Raw genomic sequence first — 22,516 nt, 5'->3', positions numbered from 1 at the left:
ACACATGCTCTACTACTCTCGAAAAAACTCTTGACAGGGATTTTGTACAGTGGTAAAATGTCAGACAGCTCTGTCAATACGTCACAGTGACACTTATAATTTTTATTTTTATATGTAATTCCAAAAAATCTTGTATCTTGTATTTTATTCTTATTGTATGTATATTATATCGATGCTGATTTATTTATTGTACTGAGACCAACTATTCCTCAAGGAGGGAGAGTGGGCCTGGCTCACTATATACACTGCCAACTTCGACCCAGAGTATCATTCCTCTGAAGAAGTTACTGTAAAGCAAAACCAGTCAGGAATAAACTCAATAATCAGATAAAGACCTGTGTTTCCCCCTTCCACCTTTCTCATAATTGTCCCAATGTCTCAACATATAAAGAATGTGATTACCTTAAGTGCAGAAGTGCCAGCATATTGTTTGCTAATAATGTCTCCATTGTTTGCCCACATTATCTGTAGAACTGAGCGGCATATTGGGGGCAGTGGACTCTCTGGAGGAAGCATTCCAAGCTTTACAAACTGACTTTCTAAAACTGATTTGGCGATGGCAGTCTGGTTTGGAGAAAGAGAACACATTAGTTTATACAATACCCCTAACCTTTGCTTCCAAACATCAGTTAAGACTTCAAATAAATACTAATAAACAGCCTTAGAATATACAGGTAACTATGACTGGATTTCAAATATATTACTACTTGAAGAAACCCACTTCCTAAGACTATCATTTGTATAGGAATTAGCTAAAGTTATCATAAAAAAATAACATACAACTGGTAAGGTTCCTGTGTTTGATGAGTCTCAAAGGGAGTTTTGATGAAAATAGGAACAGTCATAGTGGACTAGCTAGTGAGGTTGTTTAATGTGAGCATAAGAGAGGGGAATCATGTGCCAGAGTGATGGAGGAGTGCTTATTAAGTTCCACTTTACAAAGGAAAAGGGGACAAATCTGAATATAGTAGCTTTAGAGGGATCAGTCTGTTAAGGCATATGGGAAGGTGTTGAGAGAATTATGAGAACAGAGGGAGTAACTGGGAAAGAAGAGTGTAGGTTTAGGAAAGGAAGAGGATCCATGTACAAAAAATTTCTAATAAGGCAGACATATGAGAAGTTTTAGCATGTGCATGTATTTACCTAATTGTATTATACAGAAAAGAAGCAACGCTCATTAGGTCCTGTCTCCTATTCTCCAATGTATCATACCTAGCCTCAAATATACAGTTCCAACATAATCTATATCCCTGAATTCCAATAGATTTAAATTCATGTATTGTTTCAGCTTGGGGTATATCACCTTCTCATCTGTATCTGTCTGTATCTATACCTGTGTATGTCTATATCTACACCTGAATATGCATCTATGTGTGTCTGTTAGTTTCTGCATCTGTTAATCTATGTATCTGCACCTGCCTGTATCTGTCTGTCTGCCTGCACCTGCATCTGGCCCAGATCAGAAGCAATGCAGAGACACAGCACATCCACAGCAGGGCCAGACAGCCTAATCTGGTTTACTTCCACCACTTCATTTACATAGTGTTCCTCCACCCCTTATATCTATGCATGTATATACATATGTATGCATGTATATATGTACGTATCAATCAACCCACTGCCCTAAGTACCTCTTGCAAGAAACCCACAGCTCCAGCATAGCCATTAATGGCCACCAGAGAGACACTTAGGTGATCTAGGGAAAAAATAATGCTTTATATAGATGTTTGAAAATTTATCTGGGCCTTTAGCATGGCAGTTATGAAATTTCTTTATTGCTCCTTCCATGTCCTTGCTAGAGATGAGGGACAGAGCACCTGTTAAATCTGATTTTTCACATTCTTTTTTTCATACAAGGGAAAAGAAAATGGAATGGGTGGGAATAGGTACATTTTTGGCTACTTGGCTACCTTGATTTGGCTACCTCCCTTATAAGGGGGAAGAAGCCCTTGGTATATAGATAAATAGATAAAAAAAAATTTTTTTTTTTTTCTTATTTTCTTGAATTGTGGATTTGAAACTTGTTTTGGAGAAGTGTTTGAAGAAATTGCTACAAAATAAAATTGTGATAAAAAAGTTTCAGTATACAGCAGGGATAATATGCCCCACAATTTTTTTTTAGAGATGCTGAGATGGGAGGGGTGGATGATTGGGTCTTTAGATGTGGCTCCAGTTCAGCCAACACCATTAAAAAGGGGAGAAGGCCATAGATAAATACATACATACACTATGAAGACATTACAAGTAAATACTATTTCATCTAATATGAATGTGTTTTGTGTGTGTGTGGTGGATGGGAATAGAATGGGTAGGAGTAGAATGGGTGTGTGCCTTTTGACTTGGCTGTCTCTCTGTATATAGATAGATGAATGTGGTACAAAAATACAAAACTTACCTGAACTACATTAGTCCTATCTAAACAGTCCATGCAGTTGACACGAAAAATCCCGTTCTGGCAACATATTACACCTTCTTTGTCTACCCAACAGTAAAGCATCTTGTTGATAATATCATGTAAGCTCTCCATTAAGATGGCAACATTTTCAAATCGCATGCCACGGCTGAGAAAATGTAAAACAACAAATAAAATCAAGCACTTTGTATGATGTATTTACTAAAATCTTTCACAGGTATAAACATTACAGTTTTAACAATTCTTTTTTGTAAGCTGACTACTGAGAACTGCCCTAGCCACCACATCATGTTACCCTATTTCTACCCAGATTTTTTCAGCTTTTTCCTCTCACACATCTACAAACAACCAGCTTATCTCCACTTCCCTCAATTTTCACTCACCAACTCCAAACCCCTGCCTACCACCCTCACATTTACCTTTTTCACTGCCCAATCCATACACAAACTGAACATCCATGGTAACTTTACAAAACTCTAGCACAGCCCTACCTTCACCTCAAACCACTCAATCTCTCCATTTCCTACCCTCACATAAGCTATACTAATGCAAAAACTTTTGACCACCCTTAACAGAATTCTCCCTCTTGTACATCAACATTGAAAACACATTTTATAATGCCTCTCTGTCAACCCTGTCATTTGGCTTCTTTAAATCCATGAAAGCACAAGACATCTTTATCATTTGCCAAAAAATTCTTGCATATCTTACAACAAAAGCTTGATCTACACACCTTTCTTTCCTAAATCCACACAACTTCCAGAATTACTCCCTTACTTCCTCTTAACCACTTCAGTATGAGTTAAATTCTCACATGCAGCATCTGCTGCCATATGTACAATTCATCATACTACTCATAAAATATAATGTCACTGCTGTATTACTCATTTTCTTTTACTCTGAGTAATAATAATCACAGAAAACAAGACCAAACCAGTTCACAGAATCTGGGGGTAACTAGTGTACAACTACAAATATATATATATATATATAATCAAGACACCGACACTGGCATCCTCGATTACCCACTTGCGCCTCATGACACCTACGTAGGCATCATCATACCAAAGTGGTTAATACTTTCAATTATTGCCATCCCATACACCTTATCAATTTCAATTAACAAACTGATATCTCTACAATTACAACATTCATACTTGTCCCCTTTTCTTTTGTACTGTGAAACTATACATACATTCCTCCAGTCCACAAATACTTCCATCCCTTAGGCACACAGTAAACAATCTTTGTATCTTCTCTTTTCTTATAGCCCTACCATTCTCCTCTCCTATCACAGTTATTATTGTGGCATCTCCCATTGCCACAATCAACCCTTCCCTATCCTCCCCTTATTACTTTCAATTCCATTAGCATCTGTTTCACAAGATCACCATTTCTAGGTACCCATCACTGATCCCTTCAACCTCAAATTAAAGAATCTATTTAGACTATCTAAAGGCCTCTTCACCCTTATATAAGAAGTAGCCTTAATTACAGAATATATACAAAAACATAGATTTTTTTCTTACCAATATTCATGGAAGTCAAATGTGACAAATATAAGATGAGGAGAATCAAGGGTGAGAATATTATTGAGGTAGGCATCAGCTATGACCTTCTCCTTCCCTGTTTGGGCCACAAGATTCACACATACTACCTGTCCAAAACGCACCACTTCTTCTTCAAAATGTTTGGTAAATGCTGCTGCTGTTTCTGTTGTATCTGCAACATCAATATTTACTTTAGTAAGCTTGCAATACACAAGTAATTACATGCATTATCAAAAGAAGGCTATGAGGAAGGATATAGAACATAGCATTTCTGCAATATCATGTCTTCATACAGCCACCAACCACCTTTACCTCTACTATATTTTCCCATGTATACTTATGCTTGGTTCCTCTAAAACAGCGTGTTTGCTACCACCAACTACCTTTCTAAATTCATCTCTAACATTATCTCTCCACTAAGGATCTTACCTGACACACCAATCCTGCCTACTACTCCATTTCTTACTTTAGCAATGAAATTCCCCCAATACCATTACATTCACATTCCTCCCAAGACTCTAAACACTCATTTAAATGTATCCAAAAAGTCTTCCTTTCCTTTTTTAATTTTCTCACTACTAAATCCATATTTCCATTTATATACCAAGGGCCTCTTCCCCATTATATGGGAGGTAGCCAGCCAAGGCACACACCCACTTTCACCCATTCCACTCCCAGCCACCACCCACTGTTTCCCTCTCATCTTAGCTCCTCATCCCTGTCTTCTGCCCAAATCCATATGTACAAACAAAAACCCACTTCTACCATCTCATGTCTTTCAAACAACACCTCACAAACATAAAAAACAAATGCACACCTAGACTTAACGCACTTAAGTCAATCACTGGAACAACATTTGGACAAAACAAAGAAACTAATATAATATACAAACAATGCATACGCTCAGTGATGAATTATGCGAGTCCTGCATGGGCTCCTAATCTCAGTGAGACACACCACAACACCCTTCAAATCATACAAAACAAAGCCCTAAAAACAATTACAGGCTGCACAAATACAACACCTACAGACCATTTACACCATGAAACAAAAGTCCTCAAAGTCAAGGACCACCTCGACATGAGAGGCACACAAACACTTGCTGCAGCCACCACAAACACATCACACCCGCTACACTACATAGCAGAACACCCACACACACCAAGAAACATTAAAACAACACCCAAAGACCTTTATTACGCACAGATACTCTCTTCTCTTCCTCCACAACCACCAAATACCAGCCTCCGGAAACATATTCATAATCATATCACTCACCGCTCCATTAACACACTGAAAGACAACACACTGCTGCATGCCAGACCCCCTGATATCCACCCTTCTGAATCCTCTCTCCCACGAAAGGACAGAGTCCACTTGGCCAGACTGCGATGCGGTCACCACCCAGCACTTCTAAGCTACCAGAAGAGGCTGGACGACCGTGTTGTGAACAGCTGCCCAGGATGTAACACTTCACCCCATACCATACAACACATAATGGAAGACTGCATTATACACAATCATGCACGCAAACAACACAACATACACTCTATAAAGGATTTGTGGGAAAACCCAGTTTCGGCTGTGGCCTTCCTTGGGGAGACGGGACTGCTCGGACAGACAGTCTAGGGAACGACAACAACAACCATCTCAGTTTCACCTTCACACACATTATACCTTGAAGACACTTCCCTCCACTCCACCATATGTTTTCCTATCTTAATATTTACTGGCAGAGCCAGGCCTTTCCTCCCTTGCTCTCTCATAACTCCCGATACTCTCCCAAACCCAAGATCACCTCTCCCTTTCAACTTAAGTTTCACTTAATGCTAATACATACATCTCCCTTTTCACAAACTGCTAATCTCTTCCCTTTTACTCTCATCTATATCACAACCATACACATTTAATGATCCCATTTTTAGGGTTCTGGTAGTTCTTTCCCTGAGAGCTGATCTAAATAAATGCTCATACCACATGTTCAAAATTTTACAAATCCTAGACTATATATTTTACATTTCAGTATATTATATAAATGACCAATGTAATATCATATTTTGCACAATTACTTTATGTCACTAATTATGCCCACAACATAAGTTTCAGAAATCTAATCTGACCATATTTCTGCCTCATACAAATTGGACAAAATCACCATAAAACTCTTTTCTTCTTTAATTAATCTTCCTACCTAAGCTAAATGGTTAATAAAAAAAAAAATCTCTAAACCTTTATAGACTTGTGTTGTTCTACATTAGTTTGAAGGTGTTGAGATAAAGGCATTGCTTGGGTTCTTCACTTTATTGGCAAGTCTTGACAGTAGCATAGTCAAGCTTCATCTCACTCTCGTCATGTAGGGCATGACAAAGAGAATGAGTGCCGGTTGCCAACAAAATGATAATTCCATTATTATATTCCTTATGACTAAATTCATGTCTAATATAGAACTGAGTGTGAGCACCCAGTATAATTTATATATACATATATATATACAGGAAAAACTACATATATATGGAAAGAAACATTATCCTATCGACGTAATTAATAACACTGGGTAACAGCCAAAAAATCGTCAGAGGTTTCTCAGCTGATTTAGACTAATTTTGGTGTTCTGAGTCCGAATATCACATTGGTTTTGCTCAATCAGGTCAACTTTTTGAGATACAGCCATAGGCCTACCTGACGAGCTATACATATGATAATTTGAAGGGTTTTGAGTTCAATCCTATTTTTCTTGAAGAATATAGCGAATTATTCATATATAAATGGTTGCTTCTGGTGTGTTTCTGTTTGAAATTGACTAATTGACTTATTTCTTTCTTTTCAGGGTATTGATATGGCTTCGGCGCGACGGTCATGCAGGAATAATCCTGACATTTTCTGCTACATTTGCGGAGAATACACGCTGTCAATGCACAGGAAGAGCATCACAAGCTTTGTGAAGCGCGCATACCAGGCTTACTTTCAAGTCAAGCTGGGTGACCAAGATAAGTCCTGGGCACCGCACATGGTGTGCATGACGTGCGTGGAATACCTCCGGCGGTGGACGAAGGGCACGAAAACTTCACTGAAGTTTGGGATTCCGATGGTTTGGAGGGAGCCGTCTGACCATGAATCGGATTGTTACTTCTGCGCCATCAATACTACTGGCATCAACCGGAAGAATCGGAGCAGCCTCCAGCACCCCGACCTTCCATCTGCCCGCCGTCCAGTTGCTCACTGCGAAGAACTTCCTGTACCAGCGTGCAGAGAGCTTCCTGACAGCGACGTCGAGGCCACCACTGCATATGAGGGAGGAGATACAGAAGAAGAGTATGAAACACAAGATGGTCCGCAGCCCTTTTCACAATGTGAGCTTAATGATCTGGTTCGGGATCTCAGCTTGTCGAAGACTTCCGCCGAGCTGTTGGCCTCCAGACTCAAAGAGAAAAATCTACTCGGCGAGGACGCGCGTATCACATTCTTTCGTAGAAGGCATCAGGACTACATGGGCTACTTCTGCCAGGAGGAAGACCTCGTGTACTGCCGAGATGTCGCCGGTCTTCTTGTTAAACTCGGCGCTCCTCAATATGATCCGAGAGATTGGCGACTCTTCATAGACAGTAGCAAGCGCTCTTTGAAGAGTGTGCTCATCCACAACGGGAACGAGTTTGCCTCAATTCCTCTTGCGCACTCCACAACTCTCAAAGAGAAATATGAAGCAGTCAAGTACGTGCTCGACAAAATCCAATATGAGCAGCACCAATGGCTCATCTGCGTCGACCTTAAGATGGTGAACTTTCTACTTGGTCAGCAGTCCGGGTACACAAAGTACCCATGCTTTATATGTAAGTGGGACAGTCGAGACAGAGCCCAGCACTATGTGAAGAAAGAGTGGCCGGCGCGAGAGCAGTTAGTACCTGGGGCGAGCAACATCATAAACGAACCTCTTGTTGACCGGGAAAAGATTTTGTTCCCACCGCTTCACATCAAGCTTGGGTTAATGAAACAGTTCACGCGCGCTCTGGACAAGGATGGGAGGTGCTTCAACTACCTGTGGCGAGCCTTCCCTGGAGTGACCATTGAGAAGCTGAAGGCCGGCATTTTCGATGGCCCACAGATACGGCAGCTCATCAAGGACACAGAGTTCAAAAACTCCATGAACACGCTAGAGTGCGCCGCCTGGAGGTCGTTTGTGCAGGTGGTGAACAACTTCCTGGGGAACAAGAAGGCAGCAAACCACGCCACACTCATCAACAGCATGATAAAGAACTTCCAAAACCTCGGGTGTTTGATGAGTATAAAGATGCATTTCCTGTTCTCACACATGGAGAAGTTTCCTGAAAACCTTGGTGCGGTCAGCGACGAGCAGGGAGAAAGGTTCCATCAGGACATGCGTCAAATGGAGGAGAGGTACCAGGGGAGGTGGGACGCAGTCATGCTCGCGGACTACTGCTGGTCGCTGAAGAGAGACAACCCAGCAGCTGCTCACACACGGAATTCGAGGAAACGGCGATTTACGCCGTGAACTCAGAACTTTTGTGTCACGTAACGCTCATGTACATGTATTAAGCTTATCAAATGTAATCGAGTATATAAAAAATGAATGAATTTGCATACGTTGACTTTTATTTCCCCAGGAAAACGGAAAAACCAAATTTTTATGATCCGCAGAAATTGGGTTTTTGGACGAAAAATCGTTTTTTTCTTAAATGTCTGCAGCGAACAATCCTGACCTGATTGAGAAAAACCAAGGGCATTTTCGGACTCAGAGCATCACAGTCTAATTCCTCTGGAAAACCCTGGACGATTTTAAAAAAAAAAAAATTTTGTTACCCAGTGTAATTTGTCATAAGGTAACACTGTATGGCCAACTCCCTAGTCGGGATGCAGGTGGCTTTGATGGTTGAATCTGAGGTCAAGCCAAAGTGAACACAGATCAGGTCAGACAATGGGTGGTTTGGTGAAGCTTGCTGATACCACCACCATCTGAAATCATGTAGCTTATACATGTGCATGTGCACACTAGTATAGAATGAATCACGGCACTACCATTTGCTGACAAGAGTGAAGTCAATGCTCGAAGATAAAAATATAGTATTTGCCATACAATATCAATGTACATGGATTTTGAGCAATTTCATTACAAGAAAGTACTACTGTTTACAATAAAATTTACTTAATCTTGTGAAGGAGGATAGGGAGGGAAAGGTAGTTGCAGGGGGAAGTGCTAAGAAAATTACAGTGATGGAGGAGAAATAAGGAAAGATGATGCGAAAGCAGCTTTTAAGATGATGAGAGCAGGTAAGGCACCTGGGTTGGATGGATGCCATGCAGAATTTCTGAAAAAAGGAGGTACAGTTATGGTAGACTGACTGGTGAGGTTATTCAATGTTTGTTTAAGGAAAGGGGGACAAGTACGAGTGTAGTAGTTTCTGAGGGATCAGCTTGTTAAGTATAGTTGGGAAGGCTTATGGGAGGATCTTGATTAACCCCTTCCATACGGTGCCGCACACGTAGGCGTCATGGACTTAGATCTCGGTGGCAGCAGCCAATGCCAGCCGTACGACGTGTCGTAATAATACTCGCATCATAAAATATAGTCACCGCTTATATCGATCGTTCTCTCTTCACCCGTGAATTTTGATAACCATAGAAAATGCGATTACAAAAGAATTAGAAAGAATGTCATTATGGAGGGGCGACTACAATAAATATAATCAAGACGCCGATATGGCAGCCTCGCGAATACACTCGCTCCCCATGACACCTACGTGTGCGGCACCGTATGGAAGGGGTTAAGAGGATTAGGTTAGGAACAGAGGGAGTAAATGGTGAGGAACAGTGTGGTTTTAGGACAGGTAGGGGTTGTGCAGATCAGATTTTTGTGGTAAGACATATATGTGAAAAAGCTATAGGAAAAGGTAAGGATGTTTTTTGGGTTTTTATGGATTTGGAAAAGGCTTATGACAGGGTAGACTGGAAGGCACTGTGGGAGGTATTGCAGATATATGGGATAGGAGGAAAACTGTCAAGAGCAGTCAAGAGCTTTTATGAGAGTAGTAGAGCTTGCGTTAGGATTAGAAATGGAGAGAGTGAATACTTGAGGTAAAGGTGAATGCAAGGGTAGTGGGTAGGGGGTTGGAGATGGTTAAAGAAAATGGAGAAAAGTGGGAGACAAGCCAGTTGTTATTTGCTGATGACACTGCGCTTGTAGCAGGATCAGAGGAGGGATTGAGGAAGTTAATGACAGAGTTTCGGAAGGTGTGTGAAAGAAGGAAGCTGAAGATAATGTGGGTAAAAGTAAGGTGATGAGATGTACAAGGGGCGAGAGTGGCAGCAGGCTGGAAGTGAGTATTAAGGGAGAGACTAGAAGTGGATAGTTTTAGATACTTGGGTGTGAATGTGGCGGGAAAGGGAGGAGTGGAGGTGGAGGTAGAATGTAGATTGAGAGAAGTGAGTAAATGCCTTGGTGGATTAAAAAGTGAAATGAGAGACATTTGGGAATGGGATGCTAAAAGGAGATTGTGTGAAGGAGCAATTGTGCCGACAGCACTGTATGGGGCAGAAACATGGAACGTAAGAGAGGAAGAGAGAAGGAGTTTGAATGTGTTTGAGATGAGGTGCCTGAGAAGTATGATAGGGGTTACTAGGCTAGATAGATTGAGAAATGAAGTGGTGAGGAGGAGAATGGGGGTGGAAAGGAAGTTGAGAGATAGGGTTGATGAAAGAGTATTGGGATGGTTTGGACACATGGAAAGAATGAGTGAAGAAAGTTTAGTAAAAGAGGTATGGAAGGCAGAGATGGATGGAGTGAACATGAGGGGGTGTCCTAGGATGAGATGGATGGATGGGGTAACAGGGGCATTGTGAAAGAGAGGAATGTCTGTTGAGGAAGGACGGGACAGGACAGATGATAGGGGTGAATGGAGAAGGGTTGTGTATGGATGATGATGTGATGCATGAGGGGAGTGGATGGGGAGGGGAGTGGATGGGGGTGGGGGGGTGAAGGAGTATGTACAAGAAATAAATTGTCTGATCCAAAGAGGACAAAATGGGGGCGATTCCAATATTGACCTTTTTATGGCACTATTAATGCAAGTTTGAACCATGGGGACATGTTCATCCCAAGAAGGGTGAAGGTCAGACACAAGGTGTCAAAGACCATTGAAAATCTTTCAGTTCTGGCATTCAACTAAGCCATTTGAACTAGGGCGGTATGCAGTAGTATTACATTTTGTGATTTGAAAGTATTTACAAATATTAGAAAAAAAATCTCCTTATCATACTTAGTCCCACTGTTAGAAATCAGAGTTATGGGTGTAGTGAAGGGGCATATGAGTTTGTCAATAAGGGTCTTTGTCACATGTTGTGCTGTTTTGTCTGGTAGGGGAGAAAGAATACAGAATTGGGAAAAATGGTCAACACAAACAGAGGTATTGATTTCCTCTGGGTATAAGTGGTAACTTAAGGATGCCAATAGCTACTGTATTGAATGGTTTGCAAGGGGTAGGATAAGTTAAGACAGGAACATCTCTGCACATGAGTGACAAGCATCTATGTATGAGTGTATATCCTTCCTAATGGTTAACCAGAAGTATTGCAATCTGGCTTGTGTAACATATTTCTCCTTGTCTGGGTGTGCGGCAATGGGTGTATCATGTAGGAGTTTCAGAACTTCAGGAATGAGGTCCGTAGGGACTACAAGCTGAAATACTGACCAGTTGGTTCCATGATTGTTCATTAGTGGTGTTTTGTGACAGTATGTCATCAACTAATGTGTAATTGTTGAAAATGGGAGGGAAATTATCTGTATCAGTTGTGTCTGCAGATTCGAGGAAGTATATAACATGCTTCCATAGAGGATCTGATCTTTGCACTGCAGCTATGCACACTTCGGTAAGAGTTACTGAAATAGGATTTTGAGTAATGGTTATGATATGGAGACTAAGAGCGTCTGCTACTAAGTTCGCTTTACCCTACACAAAATGAAAGGTGGGCATGAACTCCTGTATTATGAGGAACCAGCGAGCATGTTTTCCTGAGAGTTTCTTTCCTTTTAAGAGGTGTAAGACTAGTTGATGGTCCATGTAAATGTGCATGTCATAACCAGGATGATCTCTTCAAAGTGTTTGAGGACATACATTACAGCCCATGCTTCTATTACTGTGACTAAGTAATTTTGTTTATGTTTCTTGAGTGTGCAGCTAGCATAGGTAATTGGTCTGAGTTTTTTGTATATTGTAAAAGGAAACTTGTGGTTTGGGAAGGCAAAGAGAGGTACCATGGTTAAGGCTCTCTTTAAGTCATAAAGGCTTTCTCCTGGTCAGGTGTCCAAGTGAAGGGGGTGTCCTTCTTAAGTAGTTAAATTAATGGTTCTGTTATCTCAGCATAACCTGGAATGTTTGATGACTGATGATTTGGTTTAATGTCACAAACTCCCCCCTAACAGGAGGCTAGAAAGGTGCCCCTTACAGTGGACTTTGTAGCATGGAATTTAATGAACCATGCCTTTAGTTTAACTCACCCTGAGTAGGATTGGAATCACCATCATCTTGACCTATGCCTGTAAAATCCTGATAGACCAAGGAATGAATATTGTCAACAGAAATAGGGCATGGAAAATCAAGACTGCCTTGACCTTGTCCTGCAAGATTAAAATTCCTTGTGAGTTAAGGACATGACCTAAGAAGCGTATTTCTTTCTGAAGGAAGGAGTACTTCTTAATCTTTAGTTTGAGGCCTGGATTTGCTAGTCACGAGAAGACAGTGTTAAGAGTGTGTTTGCTAACCAATTTCAAAGCAATGATCACATCAATGAGGTAAACACAGAATGGCCTATGAGACCTGCAAGGACTGTGTGCATAAGTTGTGTGAACACTGAAGGAGCTGAAACAAGACCCATGGCTGATTGTTTCAAGTGATAGTGTCCTGTGGGGCTACTGAAGACTATCAGGGGTCTTGACTCTGGAGCAAGGGGAATCTGGAAATATTCCGACAAACTCCAAGGTCAAGAACACTATGTTCTTTTCACCAATAGAGTGTAAGAGGTCTTACAATACAGGGAGGGCTGTCTATCTGGGATAGTTAGCTTAACCTCTTCACTCCAGGGCACATCGCACCTCTGGCAGCATTAGCTGCCCGACGTGCGATGTTGCGTCATAAAAATCCCATTATAAAAAATAAAGTCAGTGCTCAATCGTTCGTTCTCTTTCACCCGTGTATTTTGATAACCATATAAAATTGAATAAGCCAGTTTAGAGAGAATGGAAATTACGTAGGTACGGCTACAATAAATATAATCAAGATGGCGACGTCGGTATCATCGAGTACCCACTTGCTCCTCATGCCGCCTACGTAGGCGTCACCGTATGGAAGTGGTTAATTCCCTGAAGTCTACTACTGGGTGGAAGGAACCATCATGTTTAAGGATAACAAAGTGAGAGAAATTCCATTCATTGATTGATGATTCAATGATGTCCTCAGTAATCATGTCTTGGATAAGGTTATCTACAATTATGTGTTTATTGTGTGGCATTCTGTATGCAAGAATGTAACATGGTTTTGAGTTCTCACAATGGGGTACATGATTCTGAACAAGGTTAGTAACTCTGAGGTATTCACATGGAGTGGCAATAGTTTGTCTGAACTTGTTGCAAAGTGCAATCAAGTCTGCTTGTGCATCAGGGAAGTGTATAGGGTTGAAATGTGATGCATCAATGGGTTCCTGTGCCATAGGCACATCAGAAGTTATGGTACAAACTTGAGAAGTAGGTAATTGGTCATCCATGACTTTGATACAAATGTTTGTACCAACTGTGAGATGGGGGGGTACATTAGTGTCATTGGCAATCAAAATGCAATTGTGACCTTTCTTTGATGTTGAGCTGATGGCTGAAAGAAGGGAGATGCCACTGACATGGCAAGTTTCTGGTATACAGAATACATCAGTGCCTGGGGGCTTGAAAAACTCAGTGTATCATTATATACTCATAATGGAACCGTGTCTTTGGGGTGATGAGCACTGTGAGTGTGTCGGGATGTAGATGCCACTTCTGATACTAGAGTGAATATGATGTTGAATTCCTCAATAAGGGGCAAAACATTTTCTTCAGTCAACATGCAAGAGTTAGTACATCATTTGGAATACATGTCCACAGCTGTCAGTAACGTGGAAGAGGTAGAGTCCTGGGGAAGGTTTGGAGTGGTTGAGCACTGGGAACTCTGTTGTATGAAGGTATTGGAACAATTTATACTAGCAGCTGGTGAATCCTTGTGTGATGAAGCGGAGTGAATTTGAAGGGAGTACAAGCAACTGACAAGGGGTCATGGTCTGCCTGTGCCTGCTTGGCCACATGAATGTGATTTATGTTATGAGTTGCTGCTGATGGCAATGAAGGGAGGAAATGGTTTGTATTAATGATACCATTTCGAACAGGGGAAATGACTATGTTATGTTGCTTCATCAGTTTTAAAACTACGATGATATCAGCAGGGAAGTGAACATCAGCTATGTAGGCAGTAACTGGAATGGATGGGCACTGATCTTTCCAGCTACTGTCTAGGGAGAATTTACCAACAATCAGGAATGGTACACCATCTTCAGTGCATAGGTTGACATCAGGGGGGTTCCAAAATGGTGACATTTTCTTGCAGTGCAAAATTTATGGAAATCTGAATTGATATTTTGTTGACTGGGGAGTTCGTGTGAAGAAAGATTTCCACTTTGCTGTTACTAGAAGTTGCACTGAATGTTAAGGAAGGGGAAGACATGTCTGGGATATGCAGGGTATGAATAGGGAAGGTTGATGAGGGAATTTCTGGGTATGGAGTGATAACCCTTGATGTGCACTGAATGTTGGTGTTCATTAATTATAAAGGAGATATGTTACATGATTTTCTTGTGGGAGAGTAATCTAGGGAGTTTGGTCTTTGTTGCCTCCATGCTAACAGCACATGGCAATGATCACTTGTGTGGAAACATGTTCTGTGATAATCGAAGTGGTGTGGGCAAAGGTGACTTAGGGAATAATTGACACTTGGTGTAGTTTAAGTGCTATATTCTGTGGATCCTTGTACAACAGCCTAAAGACTGACAAGATGCGGCCCATGTGGGGGGGGGGACCGACCACAAAGGCCTAGCAACGTGCATACAGAAGTATGGCCCAACTGTCTGGGTGTGAAACAGCATGAGCAAATGGATGACTGAGTCGGCTGAGTGGCTTACCCACTCAGGGGAGGCAGTATATATACCCAGGACTGATCTGACGCCTTGACCCGATGCGAATTACTTGGGTTGACCCATCCTAACCTTCAAGCAGCAAGTCAGGTCAAACTACCATCCACCTTTGTGTGCATTAACTTGCACCTACAAGCATACCAGTGCATGTATACACCACATTACCTTCCTTCCCTGCAAAGCATGGGGAGGCAACCTTGTACAGATGACAGCAGAGATGTCTGAATTGGTGACACTGGCAGCGGCGACGTCAGAAGCGGTTGACCTTGGCAGTGGCGAATTCAGAAGTGGGGCGGCCATGAGCAACATCAGTGGAGGCAAGAACCCTCTGGGGGTGGTGCAGACAGCAATGATGAAAGTGGTGACATCCCTAGCGTGGCAAACATCAATCTACGTCAATCATGACATCGATCTGCGGTGCTCGTGATGTCGATTTGTGTTGATTGTGACGTCGATCTGTGTTGATTGTGACATTCAGCTATGGTGATCATGACGTCGATCTGTGTTGATTGTGACATTCAGCTACGGTGATCATGACGTCGATCTGTGTTGATTGTGACATTCAGCTACGGTGATCATGACGTCGATCTGTGTTGATTGTGACATTCATCTACGGTGATCATGACGTCGGTTGTTATTAAACGTGATGTCCAGCTACGGCGATCGTGACGTCGGTTGTTGTTAAGCGTGATGTCCAGCTACAGCAATCATGGCGTTGATGCTGGGCCGGAGTCACAAAGCTTGTCGATGGTCCAGGGTTGACTGGGTGCACTCGCATCAAAACTCCCAGGGGTCACCAATGTGGGCAAAAGTGACGTACGGAGTAATTGACACTTGGGGTGGCCTGAGTGCTTTATTCTGTGGATCCTTGTACAACAACCTAAAGACTACCATCCAACTCAGAGTGCATCAACTTGCACCTACAAGCATACCGGTGCATGTATACACCACAGCGGTTTAGTTGTGAAGGTTGTCTATGGTAACATGTTTGCAATATGTCCTGGTTTGTGACAGTATATACAAACCAGTTGTGTTCTTGATGGAGAGCATTAACGTTGGTGTGAGCGATGTAAAGTGCAAGAGGTATATCTTGACCTCGTGTTACACTGTGTGGACCGTATGACTTGGGCTATTGTGTGGGTGGATGTGATGGGTACTGACTGGCTCTGGATCTGGGTGATTGCTTTGTCAGTGTCAGAGAATTTCCTTGAGAATTTACCTAGTGTGATACCTGGTGTGAATGGGATAGTACCAGCTTTCTGGAGTGTGTGTCTGGGTGTAACTGGAATAGTAGTCAAAAACATGCTACGAGTGGGACTGTGTGTTCCTATGAAACTTTGTCTTCTGAGACCCAGTCAGAGTTTTTGAGGCTCTCAGTTCGGTTTTAAATGTTGAAACAATTTTCACAGCTTTCTCTTTGGTGAGGTGTGGACCATGACTGTATGTCATAGCCAACAAGAACAGGGGTGGGGAAGTGATCCAAGTGGCTCAAATGATGCAAAGGACTTCTTAACCACTTCCATACGGTGATGCCTACGTAGGCGGCATGAGGAGCAAGTGGTTACTCGATGATGCCGACGTCACCATCTTGATTATATTTATTGTAGTCGTACCTACGTAACTTTCATTCTCTCTAAACTGGCTTCATCATATTTTCTATGGTTATCAAAATACATGGGTGAAAGAGAACAAACGATTGAACACTGACTTTATTTTTTATAATGCGATTATTATGACGGAACATTGCACGTCGGACAGCTAATGCTGCCAGACGTGCCATGTGCCCCGGAGTGAAGAGGTTAAAGTGCTCTATGAAATCATGATAAGACTTAGTTTCTTCAAAAAGATCAAACTGAATGACATCCCCAGCTAATGTGTTACTTTTGTTTATTCTGCATATTAGAATGGATATTTCATCTTTGTCAAATGTGCTGTTTCTATATGTAATTTCTGATTCAACCTCGAAAAAGAAACTGTGTACAGGAACGTTCTTCCCTTTAAATCTAGGTAATTTTGTTTCATCCTTGACAATGGTGATAAAATTCTGTGTTGTCATGGTGTTTTGCATGGTAGGTGAATTATTTGAAGAGCTATCGGCAGAAGTGGGGACATGTCTGGTGTTTTGCAATTCAGAGCAAAGCAGCTGCATGTACAGAGTCTGTATGTTGTAATGGTGACCTTTCTTGTGTTTTTATGTATATTTCCCGTTGTGTTTATTTATCAATATTAATTTATATATTGTGTACATTTTTGTAATCGAACCATGCGTTTTTTTTTTTTTTTTGCCGTGAATTCGTGGTGTGCCCAGCGACGCCAGTATTTTGATAGCCGCGGAAGTGAGTGCATGTCAGTGCTTGTATAAACACTATCATATTAAAATTGTGTGTTATTCAGCCCCCCTAACATTTGGTGGCAGCAGAATTTTTTTTTTTATATTGTGTGAACTCGTTTAGTGCCGCGTTATTCACGTGAACATTCAAAAAGTACTCTAAAAAATTGAGTTTTGACATTGCTCAGAACTGAGTGCCGGCTGGCAAAAATTTACGTGTGCCTTTTGTCCCTTCTCTCCTTCTCGTTTTCTAGGATTGCAGGTTTAATAACTTTCAGGAAGTAATGGTCCTAACGACCAGTATTGTGAAGGAACTGATTACCGAGTGTTGGCGACATTCATTACGTGATTTTTTTGAGGAACACATGCTTCATGGTTCTTCGTGTCTGGCTTCGTTTGAACTTTTTTGCCATCGCCATCGTCTTCAGCATAGCAAAGAGCACTGCCTCATAAGTAATGCAGCTCAGCATAGAGTCAGGTAGTGGCTATGGTCAACCGGAGTGTAGATCTCTGATGTCTCTTCTCAGCATGTGGAATCTACTTGGGTGCCTCGTAGGAATGTGTGTTGAATTCCAGGGAAGGTGTAGTATAGAATGTCAAATATCCCACTTGTCTGCTCCCAGAATGTAGACTCGTGTTGTTTTACATTAGGCATCACTTGGGCTCTTCTCTTTATTGGTAAGTCTTCACAGTAGCACAGTCAAGTTTTGTCTCACTCTCACCACGTAGGGCACAACAAAGAACGAAAATTGGTTGCCCACATGGTTATAATTACATAATTATATTCCTTATGACTAAATTTATGTACAGTATAGAACTGAGTGTGAGCACCCAGTATAATTTATACATATACACATATATATATACAGGAACATTACCCTATCGATGTAATTAATAATTTGTCGTAAGGTAACATTGTATAGCCAACTCCCTGGTCAGGATACAGGTAGCTTTGATGGCCAAATACGAGGTCAAGCCAAAGTGTCTGTGGGTTGGGTCAGACAATGGATGGTTTGTTGAAGCTTACTGATGCCACCCAAATCTGATATCACATAGCTAATGCAAACTAGTACAGAATGAATCCATGACACTATCTACAGGCATTTCTTGCAACACCTTAAAAAGTGCACTCTACCTTTGTCCAATCTTGGTGGAGGTCTGTACTTGTAGCCAGGTTGACTCCAATACACTGGAACAGATCCTCGAACCTTGTGTATGGAAAAAGCTATTTCAGAATATATACAATTTCAAGACTTTGTATTACTAAACATAAGTGCAAATGAGGGGTGGTAATTATATCTTAAGGATGGTGTGTGGAACAAGGAGGATGGGAGGAAATGGAAGCAAGGGTAGTGAATGGTGGGATGAGGAAGCAAAGAAGGTTGTAGAAAAGAAGCAAGCATTCAGATTGGTTGCAAAATAGGATGAGAGAATCATAAGAGAGGTACAAAGAAAAGACATGTAAAGTGTAAGATAAAGGAAGCAAAAAGGAGAGCAGATGTAAAATATGGTAAGAGAATGACAAAATTTTAAATGTAATAAAATGGTGTTTTGGAAGGAAATTAAGGGGGCTGTCACGATGAATTTCCGAAAAAAATTGAAATATTAAAAAAAAAATTCCCTGTCATCTAGTGGCCTTTGGCAAGCCAGTCCTGAAATATTTCAGCAAAATACAAAAAAATAAAGGAGGTATGACTATTTTTCTGACTCTCCCCCCCCCATTTCCCAGTACACCTTCGCTGCACATATGTTCGACTAAGTTATTTCATCGCAATAAAAATGGCACAAATGCGATGTATTTTCTTATTCACTAATAAGACTAGCTGGAAACTTGTCCTAAACATGGAGAAAGCACTTCGCACTCGTGAGTAAACCGAGAGAATTTTTGTGAGTAGGCGGAGAAAGCAAGTTGTCGCGCCTTGGAGAAATTTTATTTACTTTATTTGAAGCTATAATCATTTCAAGAATGCCTAAACATTCGAAGAGGAAATGTGCATTTCATGAAAGAGCTAAGAAACTGAATCAAATTATTGAGAAAGAGTGTACTGCCTCGGTTATTACTGGAGATGACTCGTAGCAATGCTGCTGCACACCCGGGCTCGCTACACTGACCGCGTTATCGCACTCCTCTGCCCCTCCACATCCTCTTTTCTAAAATGACATCACCGCAAACATCGAGCATGCGTGACGTACCATCACGTGCCTCTTCAACCGAAACGCTCCGAGTGCTTTTCGTCACAAGAGCGACTGTCATTGATCATAACTTTGGAAGGACACAATCTTCTTTCTCACTTGGTTGGAGTCAATCCCATCATTACAAAAGCACTTGAGGAACAAGACAAAGACACAGAATGGAAAAGGACACCAAAGACCAGAAAGAGGAAGAGAAAACTATCGTTCAGCTCCGATTTCCAGCTGGGAGCTTTCTAGTAAGCGAACCTGGCGACAATGAGGGAGGTGGTGCCTCCTGAAACCCTTGCCTTCTGAGCTGCTAATACCTCATAAAAGGGGGGAGCAGGTACCAGCTACACTTTATAATGACATTTGAATGACATAGAATACATGAAGATTGGTGCAGAGAAAAAAATCTAAATGAAATATATAAAAAATGCAGAGAAATGTATTTTGAACTTCAAAGCTCAATATCTCAAAACTACACTTTTCTCTAAAAAAAATTCTATCTCCACAACTACTTGGCCAATTTTAATGGGGTTTGGATCATTTGAAAGCTGAATAAATTTGCAATTTTTTTATGGTGGCGTTTTTCATTTTTTGTGATAGTAGATATATTGTATTATGTAAAAAAAAAATCAACATTAAAAAAAAAAACAATCTTTCTCATAAACAAAGAGGAAATTCCAAAAACTGTACAACAATTATTTAGGTATTGCTATAGAGCATTTGTGGTATTTTTTTCAGCATGCTCAGTCAATGGATAAATAAGGAGATAGAAAGTTTGTAATAAAAACAAAAAATAATAATAATTACTTCATTGTTTTTCAACCAAATGATATGAAAATTGGTGGTGAACATCTCAGTATATGTATATATAACATATTAAAAATTCGCGAAATTCCGATCATAATTGACGAAGTTCGAATATTTCGATTTTTTTCGGAAATTCATCGCGACGGCCCCCTTAAGAGGGGAAGAGGAGGCGAATCAAGTAGAGAAGAAAAGGTAAAAGATGCTTATGGAGAGATGATAATGGAAAAGAATTTTGGGGAATTATTAAATGTGAAGGAGAATAGGGAGGGAAAGGTAGTTGCTGTGGGAACTGCTAAAAAAAATGACAGTGATGAGTGAGGAAAATGAAAAAAAAAAAAAAAAAAAAAAAGAGGTGAAAGCAGTTATCAAAATGCTGATAGCAGAAAAGGCACCCGAGTTAGATGGGTGTCATGTGGAGTGTCTAAAAAGGGGAGGTACTGTGATGGTGGACTGGCTGGTGAGGTTATTTAATGTTTGTCTAAAAGAGGGTATTGTGCTGGAAGCCTGGAGATGTGCATATATAGTTCCACTTTACAAGAGAAAAGGAAACAAGTGTGAGTGTAGTAGTTTCAGAGTGATCAGTTTGTTGAATGTAGTTGGGAAGGTTTATGGGAGGGTTTTGAGAGGATTTGGAGAGGAACAGTGGGAATAATTGGAGAGGAAATCTTTAGGACAGTTTGGGGTTGTGTGGATCTGATTTTTGTGAAAAAGCCTTGGCAAAAGGTAAGGATGTTTTTTGGGCCTTTATGAATTTTAAAAAGGCTTATGACAGGGTACACAGGAAGGCACTGCAGGAGGTATTACAGATATATGGGATAGGAGGAATGCTGTTATAAGAGCAGTAAGAGTTTTTACAAGAGTAGTAGAGCCTGTGTTAGAATTAGAAATGGAGAGAGTAAGTTGTTTGAGGTAAAGGTGGGACTTCACCAGGGATGTGTCATGTTGCCATGGCTGTTCAATTTATACATGGATGGGGTGGTGCAAGAGGTAAATGCAAGGGTAATGGGCCAGGGATTGGAGATGGTTAAAGAAAATGGAGAAAAATGAGAGGTAAGTCAGTTGTTGTTGTTTGCTGATGACACTGTGCTTGTGGCAGGATCAGAGGAGGGCTTAGGGATGTTAGTGACAGAGTTTGGGAAGTTGTGTGTGTAAAGAAGTTGAAGGCAAATGTGGGTAAAAGTAAGGTGATGAGATGTAGAAGGGGAGAGGATGGCAGCAAATTGGAACTAGGTATTAAGGGAAAAAGACTGGAAGTGGATAGCTTTAAATACTTGGGGACAAATGTGGCAGGAAATGGAGTGGAGGTAAAATACAGACTGAAAGAAGCAAGTAAATGCCTTGGTGGATTAAAAAGTGTAATGAGAAATAGACATTTGGGAATGGATGCTAAGAGGAGAATGTATGAAGGAGTGATTGTGCTGACAGCACTGTAAGGAGCAGAAACATGAAACATAAGAGAGAAAGAGAGGGAGAGATTAAATGTATGGGGCAGAAACGTGGAACATAAGAGAAGAAGAGAGAAGGAGTTTGAATGTGTTTGAGATGAGGTGTCTGAGAAGTATGGCGGGGGTTACTAGGCTAGATAGAGTGAGAAATGAGGAGGTGAGGAGGAGAACAGGGGTGAAAAAGGATTTGGGAGAGAGGGTTGATGAAAGAATATTAGGATGGTTTGGACACATGGAAAGAATGAGTGAAGAAAGACTAGTAAAAGAGGTATGGAAGGCAGATGTGGAGGGAGTGAACATGAGGGGACGTCCTAGGATGAGGTGGATGGATGGGGTGAAGGGGGCTTTGGGGAAGAGGGGAATGTCTGTTGAGGAAGGAAGGGAGAGGACGGAAGGGAGAGGACGGAAGACAGAGGTGAGTGGAGAATGGTTGTATATGGATGATGTTGTGACTGCATGAGGAGGAATGGGCGGGGGGTGGGGGGTGGGGTAGTATGTGTGAGTAAATTTTGACGCAGCCCGAAGGGATTTCTCCCCGTCCTCTCCTTATATGCAAAGGGGGACGGAGAGGGGG

The 22,516-nt window shown here is 41.3% G+C and overlaps 1 protein-coding gene across 2 annotated transcripts in view; it reads right to left on the bottom strand.

The window, feature by feature from the left end:
- The window catches only part of sp3 (phosphatidylinositide phosphatase spermathreecae), a 183,581-nt gene that overhangs the window by 75,022 nt on the left and 86,043 nt on the right, over positions 1-22,516 (bottom strand). For both annotated transcript variants that reach the window (XM_076187778.1, XM_076187779.1), the window contains exons 8-11: positions 18,645-18,717; positions 3,943-4,135; positions 2,396-2,561; positions 403-564 (exon numbers count right to left, since the gene is read on the bottom strand). In XM_076187778.1, coding sequence (XP_076043893.1) covers positions 403-564; positions 2,396-2,561; positions 3,943-4,135; positions 18,645-18,717 — 594 coding nt within the window. The remainder of the gene's footprint in view (positions 1-402; positions 565-2,395; positions 2,562-3,942; positions 4,136-18,644; positions 18,718-22,516) is intronic.

Source organism: Oratosquilla oratoria, chromosome 7, assembly GCF_046742065.1.
Source record: "Oratosquilla oratoria isolate Oo_2021 chromosome 7, ASM4674206v1, whole genome shotgun sequence".
Taxonomy (NCBI): Eukaryota; Metazoa; Arthropoda; class Malacostraca; order Stomatopoda; family Squillidae; genus Oratosquilla; species Oratosquilla oratoria.
The sequence above is the reverse complement of the archived record's forward strand: the minus strand, read 5'-3'. Positions and strand labels throughout refer to the sequence as shown.